Source organism: Cetorhinus maximus, chromosome 17, assembly GCF_964194155.1.
Source record: "Cetorhinus maximus chromosome 17, sCetMax3.hap1.1, whole genome shotgun sequence".
NCBI classification, from domain to species: domain Eukaryota; kingdom Metazoa; phylum Chordata; class Chondrichthyes; order Lamniformes; family Cetorhinidae; genus Cetorhinus; species Cetorhinus maximus.
Window position 1 is genome coordinate 22587409 of NC_135895.1, and position 25553 is coordinate 22612961.

The 25553-nt window shown below is 42.9% G+C and overlaps 1 protein-coding gene across 1 annotated transcript in view; it reads right to left on the reverse strand.

Annotated features, from left to right (window-relative positions):
- The window catches only part of LOC144692241 (dihydropyrimidine dehydrogenase [NADP(+)]-like), an 812799-nt gene that overhangs the window by 204211 nt on the left and 583035 nt on the right, over positions 1 to 25553 (reverse strand). The window contains exon 14 of the mRNA XM_078560835.1: positions 6127 to 6291. Within this exon, the coding sequence (XP_078416961.1) occupies positions 6127 to 6291 (165 nt within the window). The remainder of the gene's footprint in view (positions 1 to 6126; positions 6292 to 25553) is intronic.

Sequence of the window (25553 nt, forward strand, 5' to 3'; positions counted from 1 at the left end):
AATTTAGTAAACTGAAGATAAGACACTGGAACTTTAGATGTTAATCAGTCTAAGAAGGTAACTCAAAGTTGCTGGTGAAAGTGAGTTTGCTAGGAAAAATGTCAAAGATGCAAATAGTCCTCATTGTCTAGTTTTGTCTCCACATTATATAATGCCAAGGCATACAACTTCATGAAAGCATTAGTACCTCAAACTATCCAGGAAACAAGTCATGTAGTCAATGATGTCGATATTCATCGGCTTTAAATATTTGGAGATTTTGTAGTGGAGTGTTTAAGCTAAACAAACTTCAATTTACATTCACATATGTCAGTAATATGCAACAATGCAAGATGCATACAATATGCAATATTAGCTTTTATTCAGGGGGAATAATCCTATAAATCCATACTCATTAAAAACGAGAGGGGATTTGCTAACTAGATTGCAAAATAAATATACACTGTTCCTGCTGTAATTAGTGACTTGTTAAAATATTGCTCAGTTGACTACTGAACTAAAATAAATGTTCCAAGTACTGACAAATGATAAATGATACTGATAAAGTCACTCCTGTGGTGAAATTGAATTATGATGAAAACTAGGAGTAACACAGTGGAAAACAATTAAGCAAGTGATCGAGCATAATGCTACATAGCGAGAAATAGAAGTCAAAATTCCAGTCAGGTTTACTGTTAAAAACAGGTAGCTATAGGTTAGTTATAACATTGCCAAAGCAGCTGCATCAGTAATGATGAGAGGAAAAAAAGAATACATGTGCCTCATGGGGAAAAATATTGAAACCATACACAAATGCATAGAGCACAGCTGCTGCTAAAAAAATGCAACCTCTCGGGAAAAGCAGAAGAGTGAATGCCTTGATTTTTTTTTTAAACAGGTAGTTCCAGAAGCCGGCTAATGAGGAATGTCTGTTTTAAAACCAGAAATTTCAATAATGTGTTTTCTATTACAAATTATACAATGAGGATTCTGTATACAAACAGTTACATATTGGTCCATGAGTAAAACAAAATATACTTTAACAACTCAACTGCTTTTGAGTTACACTTGCCTAGAGACTCTGGAGGTTCTTTCATCAGCTGAGGAATGGAAAAGCATTCCCGGGCTTTGTAACCTGACGCAGAGAGTCCCTATGGTCGTTGAAGAATGAACACTTCAAAAGTCTCTAGCTACTTCAATGAAATAAATCATATCTGCTAATTCAATGTGGTAGAAAAACCATCTTACAATGGGTGACTAGAAAGACTTAATTAGAAACATCAATTTGCCTGCACTTCCAAACCTGCACATGTAGTTATTGTTATGAAGGCTAATCTTACACAAATGGTCCAAAAAACTTTATTGAAAGCAGACCCAAGAATTAGTCACTACACAAGCAGAATTTCACTGGGTCAAAAGCATCCCATCATTGAAAGTGCAAAAATAATTTGCTAACTGTTCCGTGGTGTGTTTGGGGTCTACAGGGGTTTTAGGGATTGTCTGTTCTCCCAAAGTATGCTGCTCGAGTTTGTAGTTTATTACAACCATTACTCTCTATTTACAGTTATTATTCACACATTTGGACCTCTACACAAGGTTCCAGATCGCGCTTACTTCTCAGTCATGTGATCTGACATTATTATTACATCAGCATCATGTAGGCTTCTGATGTTAACCCTTTACTCTATGTCTCCCCTCCAAGTCTTTATCCCCATCATATTTACATCCTCCCACACTAACCAGTGAATTAAACCTTTGAGTGGTCATAAGATATCCTGGAATACAAATGAGACAACAACAAACTGCATTTACATAGTACCTTAAACATGACAAAATGTCCAAAAGGCATAGGAGTGTTACTAAACAAAATTTGACATAGTTAAATGAAGTTTGACATAACCTCAATTGATTATTGCATCTTTGGAACATTGGAACTCAAACAGGTTGGACTCAGGGTGCAGCATAGATCTTTACATGGAAGAAGTACGTAGCACAGGTTTTCTTTTAACTATTCATTAAATAAAACCACTGATTATTAGCTGGCCTTTAACTAAAACAGTTATTTCAGGCTCCATATGCTGCTAGAGCCACTAGATTTATAATACTGCTGGTACAAGAAGCAATTGTCTAAACAGGTAGGTGGACAGATGTGGTAACACTGGGATTTAAACTGGCAGGTGCACATCTGACGCACTTCTCAGTCAGTCTGCAAATCAGCTGGGAGATGGCTGCTGAAGGAGAAGGATGCAAGAGAACTAGGTTCAACAAGAGAAGCAAACTGATCAGCTGTTAGAGGAGTGAAGGAGAAACTTCTGTACGGCTCTCTTTACATTAATTATTTTTTCAAAGCTAAGTCACCTTAAGAATGATAAAGGATTTGAAACAAAACAAAATGTAAAAGAAAATCATGTATGCCTCTTCTCACTCCCAATTATTGGCCAATTTCCATTATCTTCCAGGGTGCTCCCTCCATTATAGCGGATAAATAATGTTCCTTTATTTCCCCTTTTTGAACAAGTGAGTGGGAATTATAGCATGCATGACATCCATTAACTGGATGGTTGACATCAGGTCCGATTCCTGTGATTTTCCTACTGCATCACATGTTTTGCACAAAGGACCACAGCAATATTTTTAAATGAGTTGACCTCGGATTATTTTGTGACGGCAACTCATTTGCACACAGGCACTTGAAGCACCGAGAGAGCAATAGTACTGGTGACATGGCACTGCGAACACGTTACCAGCATTTTTGTGTCTATCCAAAGTAATTTCAAATTTGCAGTGAAGCAAACTGTGCTTGCTATTCAGGTATTAAGTTATTATTATGCAAGTGAGATGAGATCAGTCAAAGGAGGGAGTCTCGCACTGCTTCAACTGTAAGCTTGCTGCTGTAAAACTGCAACCAATGTAAAGCAAAATTTATGAAAAGTGCCCAGCTAGTTAATTGGACTGCCAAGAGACTTTTAAAATTTTGTTTTTATTCTTCTAAACATTAACAGAGAGCCAACTTTTCCTTTCAGTGTTCAAGAGTCTTAGAAGCATTCCGACGCTGCTCAGTTTCCCCTGAACAGGGACGTTGTGGGGCTGGTGGTACACATTGGAATTATTAGTCCCGCAATATTTCAGAAAAGTACTACCCTCAAACTACAAACAGTAGTATGGTGAAAACCTAGGCACTTAAATGGTGGTGAAAGATTTCCTCACACAGACTGGGAGAAGGTGTAGAGCGTCAGCCTACTGGTAGTTGGTTAGCAAGTTGCACTGTGATGAACAAGCAATAAAGGAGCATGCAATATGTATATAAAACTGTCCAGTGGAAAGGGTGTGGGATAGCATTGCAATTATCTTTTCCCTTTCAATATTTGGGGTTCTTCTGGTATACCCACATAGCTTCTAGCCTAAGGTGGCCAGCGCAAGGCCGAGTCTGAGGGGCAGGCAGTATTCCCTGTCCCACCGCTACACTGCTGCTATAAGAAAAACACAGCCCACGGTTTCTGTACAATAAAAATTGGTGACAATTACTTTCTTTATATTTACTACTTCGTATAAGATCTTGGCCCTGAAATTTCCTGGGGGCTGCCTCGATCTCCTAGCTTACCATTGACAAAAGTATTAGAGAAGTGGCAGAAAATGGTCATTTCTCACACTTCTTGGAGTCTTCTGCTGATCTTCCACTTGAGTTATGGTGGGATATTGGGAAATTCAGGCCTTTAGTTTTAACAGTAGATGACTGCGTTTAGAAAGACGCAGGCACGTTCTAAATGATTATTAAGCTATTGCCCAAACTGATAATCCATATTTAAGCATAACTTCAGCATAACAGAAGTTGACTGGTCATGTTTCAAATCATAAAAGGCTACATTTTCGCATATCTTTGCATGATTTCAAAACTAACAAGCATTGTAGTTGCTTTAAAACTAGTTACATCAAATGCAGCCTGAAAGGCAGAATATGCAAAACAGCTTCTGCTGGAATTGGATCCAGCAGGAATTAGTAGCTAATCCTTCTGAGGAGCATTTATTTGAAAGTTCTGCAATGAATCAAAGGAAGCTAACTGAAAAGTCTGTCTAGTTAACCTGTTCACTAACTGTCTGACTGACTTCAACAACAAGTGTCTTGTACGAACGCTATTAATTATCTTCTGAAGTGACATGGTGACATTATGAAAATCCTCTGCGCAAACCAGAGACGATGAACATGTGCATTCTCACTGTTAATGTGTCGAGTGCATTGTTAAGGTCAAGGATAAACAGTGCAAGGTATTGATTGAGTCAGTATCTTGACCACATATAAAAAAGACTTGGCCTTCCGTGATCGGTGGGCACCATGGGGGCTGTGGTGCATCTTCACCTCCCAGAAATGACATTTTGATTTAATTTTGTAAGTTTCCTTTCACGCTTTTGTTTTGGTTACAGTGCCCCAGCAGGGGCTGTCAACCCCTTTGATTTATTGATTTTTAGTTTAATTTATTAATTTTGTTTCTCAAAAGTGTAGAAAAAGGGACTTGTCTTTTTGTCACAGTGCCCCTTTAAAGGGCTGTCAATGAGTTAATTTGTCCATTTGTTTTTACTGGTACTCAAAAGAGTATAAAAAGGGCCTTTCCCATCTGAAGTGACCACTGTTCTGACAGAATGTCACATTGGTTCCGTGTCCTGACAGCTCCTTTGGGAGCCTCGGCCCCACAATTTGAGCCACCTCATGGAAATACCCTCCGTCCCTTTCCATTCCGCGCAGAGGGGTTTCCTGCTGTACACCCTCCACTTCCTCGTCACCCGTCCAGACATGCCGTGGCATTCCATCCTGTCGCCCAGTGGTGGCGGGGGTCCCCAGTGGAGGGCTCTCTATGCGGCAGTCCTCTCCTTTTCCATCAAGGATTTGGCGTGGAGGGTGTTGCATGGAGAGGTACTGTACAGTAGGAGATTAAGATGGTTAACGGACTCCCAGGCCATCTGTAATTCTGCGGCTTTGAGGAGTCTATGTTACACGTTTACGTGAGTTGCCAGAAGCTGCAGGCCCTTTTTGATTACTTGAAGGGCCTGCGCCTCAAATTCTGCATGCATCTCAGCCCCATGCTCCTGATCTTTGGTGACCCGGTACGGCAGGGTTGAGGGGGGGCGGAGGGGTGGGCAGATCGGAGGACCTCCTCGTGGGTCTGCTCCTGGGCCTAGCCAATGTGGGCATTAATAGGTCCAGGAAGCGGGATGTGAAGGGAGTTGTTAGACCCTGTCTTCCCCTATTCCCCAGCTATGTTCACACCCGGCTGTCGCTGGAGAGGGAACATGCGGTGTCCGCCGGCATGCTTGAGGCCTTCTTTTTGTCACAGTGCCCTTTTAAGGGGCTGTCAATGAGTTAATTTGTCTATTTGTTTATTTTTATTGGTACTCAGAGGAGTATTAAAAGGGACTTTCCCATCTAAACTGAGCCCAGTTTGGAAGGAATTTCACATTGGCCCCATGCCCCGATACCTCCCTTGGGAACCTCGGCCCTACAATTTGAACCGCCTGGTGGAAACATCACCCGTGCCTTTTTGTTTGACGCAGAGGGTTTTCTTTAGGAGAACTGAAGAAGAAGCAGTTTCTCTATTGTGATTTCACTTGCTGCCTATATGGGATTCCTCCTCTTTTCCATTGGGGTTTTAGTGTGAGGGGTGTTGCAGGCAGCAGTCTCATGCAATAAATGGTTAAGATGGTTCACAGACTCCCAGGTCGCCTTTTTGTTTTACTCAAAAGAGTATAAAAAGGGACCGCTGGGACACTGGGGTTGTTAGTAGGTGGAAGGCAGAAATGTGTAATGCTGCATTCTGTGAATAAACCTACTATCAAGAAAAGGATTTGTGCCTTGAAATCCTTACAACACTCATTCCTGGCATCAAATCCCAGATTATTTTGTGTATTGAGTAACAATACGTTCCTGGAAAACGTAGTCTGCTAATGGGAGCTGGATTCCTGTGTTACACACAAGAAAAAGTACCTGAAGAACTGAAGTCTGGCAGATGACTGTTTAAAAATAAGTATAAAGAATTCTAATGATAGTCACAGTTTGTAATCCAAGATGATAATTCATGGTAAAGTGCGACGTCAGTTCACTTAAAATAAACATAGGGTCAACTATAAAGGGACAGCTCAAATTAGATATGGTACTCACATTATTTGGGAAATCAGCCTTCAATTCCGTAACGCTTTTGCACCAATATGCACATGTCTTCTCACTGATGAGTTCAATGTTCAGAAAGGAGCTTTGTCCTGGGCCATAGACAGGGCCTGAAGTCATTCCACGTATAATTCTTGGAGAAACATTGGTCACAATATCCTGTTAAATATGAACATACATATCAGTAAAAGGGAAATCCATCATCAACATTTTTTAAAAAAGCATTCTAGCCCAATCAGCATGCTGTGCATTTAACTCTCATTTCTTCCTTGTAATTTGGTCTTTTTATTTCCCCTCCACATAAGGCTGTTTACTGGCAAAGCAACACCCTTGTGTGAAAATATGGTAGCTTGTGAAATCTTGGGTTCCTGGAGGCAGGGTGGAAGGGATTGCTCTGAAGGGTCCGAAGGGAGATGCCTTTGGCCCCTTCATAAGAATGCTGATAAATTTGCCTTAGCTGTGTAAGTGGATGTTTGGTCCCAGCAAAACTTCACGGAAACTGCTGGGGAATATTTAGGCTGTGGGCTAATTTGTGACTTTTCCACTGAACTCGCACCAAATTTACAGCAGGATGGAGTATGGGTTTCAGACCCATGGTTTCATGCAGAGTCAGAGCTAGAAGCTCATGTAACCAGTATACAGTAATAGGCAGCACTGGAACACAAAGCACTTTGATCTGCTATGCTATGCCTTAATTAATACTATTATCAAGATCCCACAACTGACAGTTGAGCAAGGAACATTAAGAGAAAACATATTTTTAGATTTACCTGTTGGGTGTTGTACCATAAAAAAACACTTAAATTACTACCCTAAGAAGCTTTTGTGTATAATTAACTTTACAAGTTTTTATCTAATCAGTGTTTAGATTTAAAAAAAACAGGTGAAACATAAAGAAATGAAGGCTTAAGTGTGTTTTTTTAAAAAATTCAATACTTCAAAAGATTGTATATATTATACATCTATGGATAATATACTGTGACATTACCATTATGTAGAAAATTATAGATAAAAGGATATAATAAAATCACAGACAAAAGTTCAAACATTAGCAATCGCTTCAAAGACCTGCAGGCATTCAAAGATGAAAATGATTTTGAACCTGTTTTCTATGAATAAGCGAAGATGTAATTATACATTTCCCAATATGCTGATGCTCTGCATACATTTCAGGGGTTAGAGACTGCGATACAATCCACTTCAGTGCTGTAATTTGACAGTTAAAGGACCAAATAACATGTAGAATTACTACTTTAACTTTTAAATTAACCTCAACATTAACCTTACTTGGTAAATCATAGTAAAGTTAATTTGTTAGTCGTAGAAACAAAAGATCTTGAGGATTAAAATTACATGGAGAATAACTATAATATTAATACCATACCTAAAACTTGTGGTGGAAACGTAATATAACATACTCAGAAGCACCTTGCATTGATTAAAATTACACAAGAAAAATATTAAGCATCTTGTAACAACATAACATTGTAATGAATATACTTTAGGCCAATTTTAGCTCCAAAATACTTTGTGCCCAACTTTACACACCTTTTGTATTTTGACTTCTTAACTGTTATGAATTACTCTCATGTTAAGGGAGTCTCATAAAAGATAATGGGCAGAATCGTCCGCTCCCATTTGCGGTGGGCGTCATAGCGGGCGGGAGAAGAAAATATTGGTAGATCGCAAAAATCTGTTTCACGTGGCCATTAGGCCAGTTTGCGATCATCCTCTCCACCCATCAATGGTGGGCCACATTTCACGCCGCCACATGTCGGGGACCTAATTTCAATACTTTAGCATCTCATTGTAAGCCCTGCTCACCGGAATCACCCCCCTCCCCCCACAACACCGCACACTGGATCATCCTGGCACATCACGCCGATGGGTTTCATCACTATGCATAAGCGACATGCATCTGGCGAGCTGCACTTTGCTCGGGACTTCGAGGTTTGTTGGCCTACCTTGCTTTGGGCAGCACTCACAGTCATCAGCGCCAGGCTTCACAGGCAGCACCACATCACTTTTAGGGGGTCTCACGGACAGGTCTCTACCTACCAGACCAGCTGTAAGGCAGGAGTGGCTTTTCAATGGCTGCAGGGCTAGGGCTTGTTTGGGGAAGGGCGGAAGCGGCCTCAGGTAAGGGGAGAGGCTGCAGGGCGAGGGCTGTACTGGGGAAGGGGGGTATCCCAGGGTCTGTGTGGGGGCACATGTTGATTTGAGCAAGTGGCCTCAAGATGGTGAGGGCTGAGGAGGCAGTGTCCAGAGGAGATGAGGCCAGATGGAGATGCGAGGGTGTGTGTGAGAGAGTGAGTGGTGATGTCCCTTGAGCTGGCGATGAGTGAGATGCCAGTGAATGTGTGAAAAGCTTGCGAATGTGAGAGTTTAGAGCGGTGAGATGGTTAACTTACCCTGGCGGCACGGATGAGATCATTCACCTTCTTTCTGCACTGAATGGTCAACCTCTTCTGTGCATCATTGGCGCTGACCACCACTGCCACTACCTCCCAAGCCAGAGTGGTGAGATTGCTGGACCTCCTGCGACCAGGGCCAGGATGGAGGTCATCAGGGTGGGCCTCCAAAAGGCATTCCAGTGATGGGGCACTGAACTCTTCTTGGTTTTTGGGGCCATGTCTTCACTGGAGCAGTCCTGGGCTGCAAGCACTGAGAACTGAGTGCGTGGCTGCAGTTTAGATATGGCACCCGGGGTGAGGAAACAATGAGGTAACAGCATGGCTGGCGATTCAGAGGCCACCCACCAGCAAGACGGTGTGTTTCCTGTGGCTGCATAATTAACATGGCAGGAAGCGGACGATACCCACCTTGTGGCCAGCAGGTAAAACATCATTTTTCACACCTGCTACTGCACTTAGTGCGATTCTGAGACGATTCCGCCCAATATCTTTGTTAGAAACTATTATAGGGTTAAAATCATGATGTGTCATATGCGTTCAAAATTAATGTGCTCGCACATCCATTAAAGTAGCAGATATAGAAATTTGTTATGAACACATTTACATGTTCAAATATGCTGGAAATCCAATTCATCTTTGATGGGAATACAAACTGGACAGTCTTGATTTCCCACTGTTTATACACCATGCCTGGCTTTCCTTCCTATTGGCTTCAGTGGAGGCGAAGAACAACAGGTAGGAATTCGGAACGCCAAAAGAAAGGTGATAATGGCTTGAAAACCCAGTGAAAAAGTCATTTGGAAAAGCTGAAAGGGGGAGAAAACTGGCTAATGTTATGCAAAATGTCATGTTAGTGAGATGGCACAAAGCTCCACAAGCCATCATTCACAGTGCACCAGCGAGCAATAGCTTTCTAATTCTTCCACTTGGAACCAATGTTTAGTATCCCCTTGTAGGCCCTCCTTCCATGTTGCACCACATAACAACACAAGATTATGTCACAGGGTCCTTCGAATAGAAAACAAAAATTAAAAGATGATAGAAATCCAAAATAAAAACAGAAAATTCTGGAAAAACTCAAGATGAAAGATCAGCAACCTGAGACAGTAACCCCATGTTTCTCTCTCCCTTGATGCTACCCCACCTGCTGAGTCTTTCCAGCTTCCTCTGTTTTTATTTTTTCTAACACTAGTACTTCTGGTTTTGTCTGATCTCTGCCCTTCTCTTGCCATGCCTGAAAACACTTACTGCTGTTAATATTGTTCCTGAAAACTGGTCTGTTGTCCAATGAGCCTGGTAAAGATAATGAGGCCCAGGAAGAAAGATGTTTATGTACAGAATGAATGGAGAAAGGTTGGGGCGATGTTATGATACAATATGGTTAAAGGCACCATTTTTATTGAAGGACAATGTCCTGATGATCTCCCTATGAATGAAGAGTCTTTTGAATAGTGATTCCCTCTGTCGCTCTGATCTATGTTCCTCAGCAGCCAGCCCACCTTCTCCTGGGACTACATTTCCAGACTTCCCTTAAAGCGCTGCAGCAATCACAATGTAAGTGTTTTGCATGGGAGCTCTGTTATTGTGGGTTTATCTTGGAATTCATTGGTTTCGTAATCTAGAAGAGATCTTGCTGGAGGCAATGGTCTTTTGCTCAAAACATTTATTTACATGATAACTATTTACAAAGGTTAAATAAGACCAAGACGTAACCGGAGCTACGCTCTGAGATGCTCCACACTCATCTCCTCTCAGTGAGTGACATCACTGTGACATAGCTCCTTACACACATACTCAGCAGCCATCATTAGAGTTAACACTTTACTCTAGAGGAGCATACTTTCCAATCACTGAAACAAGGTTTTGATTACATGACGGGCTACAGGTCATTTGGCAGGAAATGGGACACATCATCAAGGGCTTCCTTAAGTGAATTGAAGTTGCTGAAGGTCAAGTTCTTCCCTCAGTTCCTCATAAGATCATCCGGATGCATTGTTGGGTGGGGAGGGTGTCAAAGGGGGTCAGAAGTGTAATAGCAGGTTGACTTATCCTTCCTTGATGCTACTCGAGGACGAATTTCCATTGGGAACCCCATGCTGCTTGATAATATCTCTCACTGTGGATGAGCGTCAAAAATATGCTGTGAACCAGAAAGTGCCTAACTCTGGCAGGGCAATGGCTCCCCAGAGCAAACAAAAAGAAAGCAAGCAAATTCCCCATGTATGAGAAATGGACAAATATTTTCTAGGCAGTAAGCACTTCAACTGGATAGGCCTGTTTGTGGAGCAATTCTGCCAACTGGGTCTGTCCATGAGAAGCTAGGCCTCATTTATCATGTATCTGTGTCTAGGTTAGGCAAACAGAAATAATATCCACTGCAGTTGCAAACTGTGGGAACTCTGACAAAATATGCCATGTATATCATTAGCATATGTGTGCCAGTGAACAATGGATGTAAAATGGCAACTTCCACCTGAAGCAGAAATTTCTGTGGAAAGCAGAAAGGGTCTGACACAAAAAATATGACCCTCATTGTTTTGCTAGGACAGCATTTTGCTCCTATCTCACCAAAACCACCACAGAGTTTTGGTCCCATAGTCCTTAATTTGCAATGGTAAGGAGGGAAAGGGGAGGAGTGCAATGGAGTTTATAGTGTAAATGTCACACGTCAACATAGGATGGTCCAGCTGGTCATTTGCTGTCCTACATTTTCATTTATAAACTTAAAGATTTCACCTTATAGCTAGCTGGCCACTAATAAAGTTGCACGAGGAATCATTTAGAAAAGAAATCAACATTGCTTGTTAACTTTCCGTAAAATCTATTGCTATCCATTGAGTGCATAAACCCTGCTTTTCTGCTGACGAGTCAAACCTAACTCCTTTACTATTTACCAATTAACCACAATTTACATATTTTAATTAAGAAGCAAGCAATATAAAACAATTAGGATAATCAGTGTGCTAACTAGATTGCATAACATTTAGACAGTTTTCCAGAGAGATAGGCAAAAATAACCTTAATTAGTGCTAATTAGTACTGATTTGCATATGTTTGATAAAGCGTACAGTTACCATAATATAGGATTATTTATCTTTGTATCTGTCAAATGCTGGCATTTTATAGGATGAAATAATTTTCACACTAGATTTACATGGTAAGTGGTTTAAAGTGTTTGTTGAAGCCATGTTAATTTTATTTTCAATTCCTCAGATTTAGAAGCCAAATTCCATCAACATAGACAAAAGCTCTATAGATAAAAGTGGTGACTGAAAAGCAGTGGCAAATTCATGTAAAAAGAAACTTCAGTCTATTTCACCTATTTTCAAAACATCATATGGTCTTTGGTAACTGAATGTATTCTCATATAAAATGAAATTTGTCTGTCGTCTTTAAACTGACCAGGAAAAAACATAGCTGTCACTGCCATTACCACATATACTAAATATTCCAGTCTACCTCAAGACTTTAACCGTAATTAAATTATTCACCTCATTTATTGGACATAAAATACAGGGCTTACTTGAATCAGTTTTACAGAATACAGCACAGAGAAACATACAATATATTTATCAGACTCAATAATTCAATGCGATGTAATTGTGACATAAAGACAGTTGAAATTATATTTCCAACAACTAAAAAATAAAGCACCTAGAATAATTTTCCTGAAATCGAATTTTACACTGTATTTGCATTGCAACTTGAATTATTGTTTACTTGATGAATCTTAGCTTTTATACATCTGTATATATTATAATTTCAGCACACCAGAAGTAGAACAGGAATAAATCTTTTAGCATAAAAATTTGACTTACCAGGCAAATAGCGTGTTACAGATTTGATCAGCAAGGTCACAGCTTGTGTTTTCACACATGCACAAGCAACTCAAAAAAGCCTGACAAATCCCAGTTTTCACAGAAAAAAGATGTTGCTTTTCCCCTGGGCCATACTGTGTAACTAAACCAGGATAAGTTATCTGCAGATAAAAAAAAAGCTACTTGCAAAATATTACACATCCCCTTTAATATGCAGCAACATGAGGACCTACTTAAACTCAAATGTATGTTGTAGGTAACCTTCTATTTTTCAATATTATCCATACAGATCAAAGTTGGTACCAAATGAATGGGACTTTTTAATATATTGAAAAAAACTATCACCCTAATTATCTGTAGGGATAATGCAATCACAACAGGGATGAGTGTTGAATCTATGCAGAAGAAATTTATATGTTTCAATTTACCTGTACAGGAATATCTTTTCTCTTTATGAATCTCATATCTGTTGATTAACACCTCCAGATATGACAGGGATAGGATAATATATACATTCTTAATAGAGTGCATATATTGCGTTCTAACATAAACTAGAGTTCATCATTGACACAATCAAAATAACAGCAACAACACCCTATCAATAATCTCAATTATTCATTACAAGTAATACCCACTCATGGGCCAAGATTTTTCCTATGGCGGGCAGGGTGGGATGAAGCGGGAATGGGCGCAGAGCCGATCGCCGCCCAAGTTCGGCTCTGCACCGCCATTTTATGCGGGCAGGCCAATTAAGGCCCGCTCAGTGTAATACGCGACCAGTAGCACTCAGCGCTACCTGTGTAGGTGGGGAGAGGAGGGAGAGTCGAGGACAGTGCCCTTTCGCGCATCTACATGAAAGAGCGCAGCAATCTCCCTGAGGCAGCTCCGTGCCTCACGGGAGATTGAATGGGTATTAAAACAATTAAATAAATGATTTAAAAATTTATTTAAACATGTCCCCTCATGTGACTGTGTCACGTGAGTTCGGACATGGTTTTAAATTTAAGAAAATGTATTTATTTATTTAATAAAAGCTTCAGGAAACCGCTTCCCGCTCGTGGATGAGGTTTCCTGAAAAACACGAAGGACACTTGGGCTTTTCGCCTGTCCGCCAACCTTAAGGTTGGACGGGCAGCATTCGCAAGTGCCTCAATTAATTTCTTAATGGCCTTAATAGGCTGCTCACATTTTAGCGGGCACGCAGCCCACTCCGGCGCACACCTGCTGAATGAAATATCACGATGGTGTGTGACGATGTCGGGACGCACGCCCAACATCATCACGCGTCATTTTATGCTTTGGCATGTTGGGCCCACCCCCGCACACCGACGGAAAAATCCTGCCCATGGAAACTTTCAACTTTCCCACTCCCTCATTAGCCTTGATGTTAACTTCACCCGCAACAGGTGAGGAGAGAATTGGGTGCAATGGTGGTGGTGGTCCGGTAGGGGGGTCGGGTGGAGATGATGTTGTGGTTGAAGGAGACAAACATCAAATATGGTGAACATGTCTCTAACACATCGCGTGCTGCTCTGCCATCGTCTTTCCTGCTGTGGAGATCCGGGTGCTTGAGTACACCCACATAATTAACACATTTAAATCTGGCTCCAAAAGTACAATTGGAAGCCTGATTTAAAATTCACTGTTGCTGCCCAGGTTTCCCAGTGGTCTGGAAACCCGGCAGTAAAGGTGAGGTGGGACCTGCCAGCTCCACAAAGTGCTTCTTGCAGCACTCCTCCTGGTCGCGGAAAGAGTACAAGTGCTCCCTGAAGGCCCTCAAGGAAGCATTGTAAACTGCGAGGACGACAGTGTAGAACTTCAAAAGGACATAGACAAGTCGGTGGAGTGGGCAGATAGGTGGCAGATAAGTTCAGTGCAGAGTACAAGAGCAGGGAAGTTATGCTGAGCTTACATAATAGAAACATAGAAACTAGGTGCAGGAGTAGGCTGTTTGGCCCTTCGAGCCTGCTCCGCCATTCAATGTGATCATGGCTGATCCTCTATCTCAATGCCATATTCCTGCTTTCTCTCCATACCCCTTGATGTCCCTAACAGCCAAAAATTTATCAATTTATTTCTTGAATATACTCAGTGACCCAGCCTCCACAACCTTCTGTGGGAGAGAATTCCACACATTGACCACCCTCTGAGTAAAGAATTTTTTCCTCATCTCAGTCCTAAATGGCCTGCTCCATATCCTGAGACTATGGACCCTGGTTGTAGACTCCCCACCAGGGGAAACATCCTCCCTGCATCTAGTCTGTTTAGCCCTGTTAGAATTTTATACGTTTCAATCAGATCCCCTCTCATTCTTCCAAACTCTAGTGAATACAGGCCCAGTCAAACCAATCTCTCCTCATACGACAGTCCTGCCATCCCCGTATCAGCCTAGTGAACCTTTGCTCTACTCCCTCTAAGGCAAGTATATCCTTTCTTAAGTAGGGAGACCAAAACTGCATGCAATACTCCAGGTGTGGTCTCACCAAGGCCCTGTATAACTCCAGTAAGACATCCCTACTTCTGAACTCAAATCCTCTTGCAATGAAGGCCAACATACCATCTGCCTTCCTAATTGCTTGCTGCACCTGCCTATTCACTTACATTGACTGGTGTACAAGGACACCCAGACCCCTTTGTTCATCTACATTTCCCAATATATCACCATATACATAATACTCTGCCTTTCTGTTTTTCACACCGAAGTGTATAACTTCACATTTATCCACATTATACTGCATCTGCCATGTGTTGGCCCACACACGCAATGCTTTCCAAGTGTTCTGTTACCACGTATTTTATAACAGACTCTAGTATTTTTCCCACTACTGATGTTAGGCTAACTGGTCTGTAATTCTCTGTTTTCCCTCTCCCTCCTTTTTTAAATAATGGGATTACATCTTCCACCCTCCTGTAGGAACTGCTCCAGAGTCTATAGAATTTTGGAAGATGATCACCAATGCGTCCAATATTTCCAGGTGCACTTCCTTTAGTACTCTGGGGTGTAGATTATCAGGCCCTGGGGACTTTTCAGCCTTTAACCCCATTAATTTCTCTAGCACCGTTTTTTTTACTAATACTGATTTTCTTCAATTCTTCCCTCTCACTAGGCCCTTGGTTCCCTAACATTTCTGGGAAATTATTTGTGTCCTGTTTTGTGAAGACAGAACCAAAATATGTATTCAATTCTTCTGCCATCTCTTTGTTCCCCATTATAATTTCCTCTGTTTCTGATTTGTCTTTGCTAATCTTTTTCTCTTCACATATTTAATAGAAGCTTTTACAGTCAGTTTTTATGTTCCTTGCAAGTTTACTCTCATACTCCATTTTCCCCTTCCTGATCAATCTTTTTGTCCAGTTTTGCTGAATTCTAAACTGCTCCAATCCTCAGGCTTGCTGCTTTTTCTGGCAATTTTATATGTCTATATGTTTATAAGATGATAGTTTAGCCTCAGCTGGAGTACTGTGTACAGTTCTGGGTGCCACACTATAGGAGGGATGCAAATGCATTGGAGAGAGTGCAGAAGAGGTTTACAAGAATGGTTCCAGGGATGAGGAACTTCAGTAATGAAGATAGGTTGGAGAGGGTGGGACTATTCTCCTTAGGAAGGAGAAGGCTAAGAGGAGATTTCATAGAGATGTTCAAAATCATGAGGGGACCAGATAGAGTAAATAGGGAGAAACTGTTCCCACTCATAAAAGGATTGAGAGCAAGAGGGCACAGATTTAAAGTGATTTGCAATAGGAGCAAATGTGATGTGAGAAAATGTTTTTCCACATAACAAGTGGTTCGAGTCTGGAGTGCACTACCTGGAAGTGTGGTGGAGGCAGGTTCAATCGAGGCAGTCAAGAGGGCATGAGATGATTATTTGATAAACAATGTGTAAGAGTGTGGGGAAAAGGCAGGAAAATGGCACTGAGTCATAATGCTCATTTAGAAAGCCAGTGGAGGCATGATAGGCCGAATGGCCTCCTTCTGCGCTGTAACAATTCTGTCATTCTGTGAAAGAAGCCTTAGGCCTCGCTGCTCCCAACCACGGGCCCCGCTTCTTCCTGAACAAATTGTGCACCTCAACCACCACCGCCCTCCCACTCCCATCCCAATTTCCAGGCTTCCCAGTGCTGTGGGGGAGTGGGAATCCCAATGATGCTGTGACTTCCTGCCATAAGTGTTCCCTTCTGCCCACTGGCCAAGCTTGCCATTTGGCAAACTGCTGGGCAGGAAACGTAGCTAGAAAATGCTACTGGTGTCCTCCTGTTAGCTTCAGCCGAACCTTTGTGTTTCCTACCTTTCCAGGTTCTTCATCCATTTTTGGACTCACTCGACACCTGCAGGCTCCCAGTGAGTATTAAGATCATAATGTTTAACTGACTTTTTCCCTTACTCTATGTCATAACACTATCATTGGATAAACAATGAGTCTTGTTATTTCTTTTGCTCTCTCTTTCTGATAATACTGCACTTCATGTCTGATCCCACAACAATTCTCTTCACACTAAATTTCCCGTGAATAGCACTGTGGTATCCTAGTGATTGTGCAATCTGTCACTCAACGTTATCACTAGCATAAATTGATTCTGAATCAATTGGTTGCAGCCAGATAAAATCACTTCAGCAAGGAAGGTAACTGCTGAGGGCAAGAACCAGTTTTCAGAATCATGACTCCCAATCTAAAACAGTAGTGGCAAAGACTGAAACAAAGTGATGGAAGGGATCATCAACAGTGCTATCAAGAGGCACTTGATTTGCAATAACCTGCTCACTGATGCTCAGTTTGGGTTCCTCCAGAGTCACTCAGTTCCTAACCTCATTACAATCTTGGTTCAAACATGGACCAAAGAGCTGAACTCCAAAGGTGAGGTGAGAGTGACTGCCCTTGACATCAAGGCAGCATTTGACCGAGTGTGGCATCAAGGAGCCCTAGAAAATACTGGAGTCAATGGGAATCAGGGGGAAAACTCTCCGCTGGTTGTAGTCATACCTAGCACAAAGGAAGATGGTTGTGTTTGTTGGAGGTCAATCATCTCAGTTCCAGGACATCGCTGCTGGAGTTCCTCAGGGTAGTGTCCTGGGCCCAACCATCTTCAGCTGCTTCATCAATGACCTTCCTTCCAACATAAGGTCAGAAGTGGAGATGTCCACTGGCAATTGCACTATCTTCAGCACCATTCGCGACTCTTCAGATACTGAAGCAGTCCTTGTCCAAATGCAGCAAGACCTGGACAATATCTAGGCTTGGGCTGACAAGTGGCAGGTAACATTCGCACCACACAAGTGCCAGACAATGACCATCTCCAACAAGAGAGAATCTAGCCTGCCACCCCTTGACATTCAATGCCATTACCATCCCATTACCATTGCTAAATCCCCACTATCGACATCCTGTGGGTTACCATTGACAAGAAACGGAACTGGGCGAGCCATATTAATACTGTGACTGCAAGAGCAGGTCAGGGGCTAGGAATCCTGCAACGAGTAACTCACCTCCTGACTCCCCAAAGTCTGTCCACCATCTACAAGGCACATGTCAGCAGTGTGACGCAATACCCTCCACTTGCCTGGGTCAGTGCAGCTCCAACACCATCCAGGATAAAGCAGCCCGCTTGATTGGCACCCCATCCACAAATATTCACTTGCCCCACCACCGATGAACAGTAGCAACAATGTGTAACATCTACAAGATGCATTGCAGAAACTCACCAAGGCTCCTTAGGCAGCACCTTCCAAGCCCACAACCACTTCCATTTACAAGAACAAGGGCAGCAGATACACGGGAACACCACCACCTAGAAATTCCCCTCCAAGCCATTCACCATCCTGACTTGGAAACGTATCGCCACTCCTTCACTGTCGCTGGGTCAAAATCCTGGAACTTCATCCCTAACAGCACTGTGGGTGTACCTACACCATGGGAACTGCAGTGGTTCAAGAAGACAGCTCAATACCACTTTCTCAAAGACAATGAGGGATGGGTAATAAATGCTGGCTGCGCCAGCAAAGCCCACATCCCATAAATAACTAAAAACAAACAGAAAATGCTGGAAATACTCAACAGGTCAGGCTCTGGAGAGAGTAATGAAGTTAATGGACTGAACTTTTGGTTGGGGGTTGGGACTGCAATGTGGCTGATATGGGCAACCTGGCCCTCATATGTCTTCAGAGCTCCTGCCAGTGCAATCTTCTGGGAGGCAGCCTCCTTACTGGCTGCCTTCATGTTTGCCTTCTAATTAAGAACAATTGGCAGGTTCCTGAGGAAGGTGATCCAATCAGAGGGCCTACAGCATTGCCCAACCAGTAGCCACCCCGGGGGAAGTGAATGCTGCTGAACCCAAGAGATATGGGAATGGGCGGGAAACTGGAGTTGAAGCCCAAGATCAGTCATGATCGTACTGAATGGCGGAGCAGACTTGACAGGCCATATGGTCCTTTGCTGCTTCTATTTCTTATGTTGTTAACACCTCCATAGGATTGGTTGTGCTTGGGGCCCTCTGATCTCCATGGCTCAGTAATGGGGGGGAGTCATAGGAAGTGTCGATGTCCCTCCCAGCCTGCTGCCTGGAGGTTGTCTCCAGGCACCCTTTGGGCTTTGGCCTCAGTTGGCGGGGGCCTATCCAATGTCAGGACGATCCGGATGACTTCACTAATTTTCCTCCAAGTGGGCACTTGATTTTTTTAATATATTCATTCATGGGATTTGGGCGTATGGATTACCAGTCCAGTGACAATACCATTACGCCACTGCCTCCCTGCTTGATTGTCCTAATTAGCTACTTACCACTGCCAGGCAGGTAGCTGGTGCCAGTTTGACCACGTCAAGAATGTTTGGAAGTGGGAACGCATCTGAGAAACAGTTCAGCCACAATTTTCTCATTTTGCTCACATTTTTCCATCAATCCTGCCTACAAACCCACCTCCGCATCAACCTGAAACATTTCTCTCTCCGGTGATGCTGCCTGACCTGCTGAGTATTTCAACAACAACAACAACAGAGATCTATATACTGCCTTTAATGTAATGAAACATCTCAAGAGCATTGGAGGGTTGTGGGGCTTGAGTCGATTACAGAGAAAAGGAGAGGAAAGACCATGGAGGAATTTGAAAACAAAGATGAGAATTCTAAGTTCAAAATGGAACTTGCCCGGGACCGAGTATAAGTCAGTGAATACAGCGGTGATGGGGGAACAATGCTTTCTGTGAGTTAAGACATGGGCAGCAGAGTTCTGGATGCCCTCGAGTTTAGAGGGTATAATGTGGGAGACGAGGCAGGAGTGCATTGGAAAAATCAAGTCTAGAAGTAACAAAGGCATGGACAAATGAATTTCCAGCATCATCTCTTTTTATTTCAGGTTTCTTGGCATCTGCAGTATTTTGCTTTTGCATCAATAGCAAGAACATGTTGGTCTGACTCATGCAGATAAAATATTGTGTCAACCATTGCTCATCAGAGATAAACTCATTTCGAAAACAATAAAACATATTCGCCTAATCATATTTGAGCTGCTGAGGTAAATTTTCCCTTTATTTTCTGTACTTGCATTTGCTGTGGTTAATCTGACTGCAGCCAAGAGAGTTCTTGTTTCAAGGGCACCGTGAGTGGCCTTGCAATCAGCCCCCAGAGGGCATGAGCATGACATGCCCTCTGATTTTTCTGCCACCTGTCAGGTGATGCTACAGCCTACACATGACACCTGCCTTCCAGACACGCCCAGGATTAGGAAACTGAGCCGCTGCATTAAAAAAAAAATTCTTTCCATCATCAATCTTTTTCAACTATTAGTCATCATGCTCTTATGGTTTATTTGTATGCAATTGCGTCTTCATGCAATTTGTTTTAAATGTGTACTTGGAAACATTTTTATTGTGTTACTGGATCAGCACATATCCCATATTTTGTGAGTTGATACAGTTTGTGGTCATGTAAATTATACATTTCTTGTTATTAGATTAAAAAATTAACTGTCGTACTGATTTCTTCTTTGAAATAAATTGTAGTACAAAGCATAAAATGGATGCTTCTTACATTTGCTAAAATGATCGTCAGCAACACTAAAAGTGTAGAAAGGTCTAATGCCCTTTGGAATGTACAGATGTCATATCAATTTTGACTCGTTTTGGACTCTCCGTCATAAGCAGATACCACATAGAAGGAGTTAAGTAACGAGTTTGAATGCAACAGTCAACAAATGGTTAACACTCAATGATTCTAAGGGAAACCTGGAAAAATAAGCAGAGATTCTACCTATAATTATTTTTCTGTGGAAAGGAACATTGTGCCAGAGGAGTGGCATATATGACACCTCTCATCAAAAAAGGGAGAATGGGATAAGACAATGAATTATCATACTTCAGGGCCAGTCAGCATGGGTTTCTGAAAGACATTTCATGTTTGATCAAACTTATAGAATGCTTTGAAAAAGAAACAACGACGATGGCTAAAATTGGAGTACTGCGAACAGTTGTGGTCTCCATTGTATAAAAAAGGATAACAAGGCGCTGGAGAAGGTACATGAAGTTTTAATAAAATGATCCGAGGACTGAGAGGTTACATTTATTTAGAGAGGTTGACCAGGCCGGGGCTCTTTGCTCTGGACGAGAGAAGATTGAGTGGTGACCTGTTGGAAGTCATGAAAATTATAAAAGGGCTTAATAGTGTAGATGTAGAGAAGGGGCAGAATCTTCTGCTCTCGCTGGTGGCGAGTGTGGAGGTAGGTCACTCTGCAATCTTGGGTCTCTGGTAGCTGTTTTACCTGCAGCAGCTACCACCTCCCCTGTGGCGCTGCTGAGCACAAGGTCTGCCGGCCTTTGACTGACTGGTAGCTCTCAGTAGGTGAGACTTCCGAGCCTGGGGTCTTGATTCCAGGGAAAGGCCCATCACTGGCCTCGCTGCTGCCTGAATAGCTTGTGGTTCAGTGGGCCTTCCCAAAAAGAGTCTGCGTGGCTCTCTCGCCACTCTCCAACCGGTAGTCGAGACCCTCAACGGCTCAACAAGGTTCTGGCCAAGACATTTCCAATTGTAGGGGCAATAAATATAAGATAGTCGCTAATAAATTCAGCAGGGAATTCAGGAGAAACTTATGTACCTAGTGACTGGTTACAATATGGAATTCACCAACACAAGAAATAGTTGATGCGACTAGTGTAGATGCATTTATGGGAAGCTAGATAAACACATGAAGACAAAAGGAATAGAAGGATATATTGATGAGGTTAGATGAAAGATGCTGCGAGGAGGCTCATGTGGAGCAAAAACACCAACATGGACTTATTGAGCCAAATGGCCTATTTCTCTGCTGTCAATACTACGTAAAACTATGCCACACAAGTGCCAGGCAAGGACCATTTCCAACAAAAGAGAATTTAACCATCTTCCTATGATGCTCAATGGCATTACCATCATTAATTTCACCACTATCAATATCCTGGGGGGTTACCATTGACCAGCAACTGAACTGGACTAGCCATATAAATACTGTGGCTACAACAGCAGGTCAGAGGCTGGGAATTCTGTATGAGTAGCTCACCTCCTGACTTCTCAAAGCCTGACTGCAACTACAAGGCACAAGTCAGGAGTGTGATGGAATACTCTTCACGTGTCTGGATGAGTGCAACTCCCACAACACTCGAGAAGCTTGACACCATCCAGGACAAAGCAGCCCACTTGATTGGCACCCCATCTACCACATCATGGGGAGGCAGTGGTGGACTGGTATTGTCACTGGACTGGTATTCCAGAGACCCAGGGTAATGCTCTGGGTACCCGGGTTCAAATCCCATCACAAAATGGTGGAATTTGAATTCAATAAAAATCTGGAATTAAAAGTCTAATGGTGACCATGAAACCATTACTGATTGTCGTAAAAACCCATCTGGTTCACTAATGTCCTTTAGGAAATCTGCCATCCTCACCTGGTCTGGCATACATGTGACTCCAGACCCACAGCAATGTGGTTGACTCTTAAAAATGCCCTCTGAAAATGGGCAATAAATGCTAGCCAGCGATGCCCACATCCCATGAGCAAATTAAAAAAAACATTCACTCCCTCCTCCAACGACACACAGTAGCAGCAGTGTGTACCATCTATAGGATGCACTGCAGGAACTCACCAAGGCTCCCTCATCAGCACCTTCCAAACCTGCAACATTTACCACCTAAGAAGGTCAAGGGCAGCAGACACATGGGAACACCACCACCTGCATGTTCCCCTCCAAGTCACTCACCACCCTGACTTGGAATTATATCGATGTTCCTTCACTGTCACTGGGTCAAAATCCTGGAAGTCCCTAACAGCACTGTGGATGTACCTACGCCACAGGGTCTCCAGCGCTTCAAGAAGGTGGCTCACCATCACCTTCTCAATGGCAATTAGAGAAGGGCAATAAATGCTAGCCTAGCTAGGGACACCCATGTCCCATGATAGAATTTTAAAAATGTGAATATATATATGGATTTTCTGAAAGCATCCAATAACAGATTGATGGCCAAGCTAATATGGCACATGGCAATAAAAGGAATTTAGAACTGCACATAGATAGAGAGATGATTAGAAGATATAAAGTGAACAGTAGGGAATCAAAAGAAGTTAATTGAAATTAGATGGTATGATGCTGCAGGCATCCATGTTAACCATTTAATACATCAATGAATTTCACAAATTTCCAAAATCATGTTGGCATTTTGCAAATTTTGACAATGATTATGAGAAACTGTAGGAGAATATAGATACGAACATTCGAACATACGAAATTGGAGCAGAAGTAGGCCATTCAGCCCCTCGAGCCTGCTCCACCATTCAATAGGATCATGGCTGATCCATTTGTGTTTCAAGTTCTAGACTGTCATCCACCCCTGATAAGCTTGGATTTCCTTGCCTAACAAGAATTTATTTACCTCTGCCTTAAAAATATTCAGTGACCCCGCTTCCACCACCTTCTAAGGCAGAGAGTTCCAAAGTCACACAACCCTCAGAGAGAAAATAATTCTCCTCATCTCTGCCCTAAAAGGGTGACCCCTAATTTTAAAACAATGTCCCCTGGTTCTGGACTCATTTACAAGGGGGCAGGCGAGAAGGCCAAATGGCTTTGAATTTTTTAGGAAACCTCACCCACAGCTCTGTGCCTCGGGGAGCGTTCATTGTGCGCACTCGCACACATTCACAAACTTGCACGCTCGCTGTCCTCCCCCCACACACAGGCAGCGCTGCAGTAGCACGCATTTCGCGCTGGGTAGGCTTTAATTGGGCCGCCAGTGTGAAATCACGGGTTGCGGCCCGACCGTGGGTGGCGGTCAGCTTCCGAACCGTTCGCTCTCACCACCCGCCGCCGAACCCACCCAATGAGGGCAAAATTCTGGCCAAGGCCAGATTTTCACTGCCGAGGTGGATAGCTCGAGTCAGAAAGTTCCCCAACTTGGCAAATCCGCCTCAATTTAAAGGACCTCGTGAGATGCAATTTTCTCTCTGGGGTGGTGGGTGTGGAATAGAGTTGGGCCTGCTGACCCCGGAAGCAGACCCGAGGTGGCCATGGGGATGGGTGAGTGCCAAGGCAGGCTAGTTAGATCACCTGCCTCAGTTCTCTGGGTCAGTTGTTTTAGAAACTGTTAGGCCCTCTGTCCTTTGCCCCTCTACCCCCACCTCCTCATCCCCATGGTCCCCCCATGTAAACTCATGACCCTACCCACCCCACCATGCACCATTATATCCCCCATGCCACCTCCATAATGAGTCACCGGGTATCCACCATGGACAGGCCTTAGGTGCCATGTGGAGATGGAAAAGTAAAATTCTAACAATTGGATACAGCTCTCACTCATACCTACTTGATAGTGAAAAAAAATTCTATTCATGGAACCTTTTGAACACAAAGCTTTTAAATCTCCTCAGGTGGTTAATCTCTTATAAGAGCAAACAAACGTCTCTTGAGACCCCACATCAAAGACAGCTAATCCTTTAACAGCTTCTTCAAACTGTCAAATCAGAACACCCTGAGATAATTGTAGCTTTTGAAACTCAACGAAGCATTCATAATGACATAATAATAGCCTTTAGGAAAGTTCAACAAAGACCTCTGTTGAAACTGCACATACAGATGGTATTTTTTTTCTAAACTACACCAGATGACCTGTCAATCAAAGCAGTTCAGCAGAGGCTTTCTTTTCTAACTCTCACTGACAGGTTCAATTTTTTTCTAGTTTAAACAGCACCAGTTGTTTGCTCATTGTTTAGGCCCTCTAGCCCTCACCAATCACACCCCCTCATGTTCCTACCCACAGTCCTGTCCCATCCATGCCAGCTCATGACTCTCACCCACCCCCATGGGCCCTCATAGCTTCCAAGCCAATTCGTGCCCACTAGTCCCCAGCACCACCCCCCAATGTGCTATTGCACTCTCCAGGCCAACCCATGCCTCCAACCATCCCTGAGGCTTAATGCCCCCAATGCCAACTCATGACCACTCATGCCAATTCATGCCAGCCCACTCACCACCCTTTGTCCTTATATCCTCTATACCAACTCACCCAGTATCCAACATGGGCAGACCTCAGGAGCCAAGCTGAGATGAAACAAAATAATGTTCTAAATGTCTATTACAGGCTTCACCATATTAAAAAAAACTCTCCTGTTCATGAAATCACATTCAAAAAATTTAAATCCCCTCAAGTACTTAACCTCTTATGAAAGTGAAGTGGTTTGTATTCATATCCCCGCAATGACACTACCATCACAGAATCCCCCACTATCAACATCCTGGGGGTTACCATTGACCAAAAACTGAACTGGACTAGCTATATAAATACTGTGGCTACAAGGGCAGGTCAGAGGCTAGGAATCATGCGGCGAGTAACTCACCTCCTGACTCCCTAAAGCCTGTCCACCTTCTGCAAGGCACAAGTCAGGAGTGTGATGGAATATCCCCATTTGACTGGATGAGTGCAGCTCTAACAACACTCAAGAAGCTAGACATCATCCAGGACAAAGCAGCATGCTTGATTGATACCCCTTCCACAAACATTCACTCTCACCGCCACTGATGCACAGTGTCAGCAGTGTGTACAATCTACAAGATGCACTGCAGAAACACAACAATGCTCCTTAGGCAGCACCTTCTAAACCCACAACCGCTATTATCTAAAAAGACAAGAGCAGCAGACCACCTGCAAGTTCCGCTCCAAGCCACTCACCATCCTGACTTGAA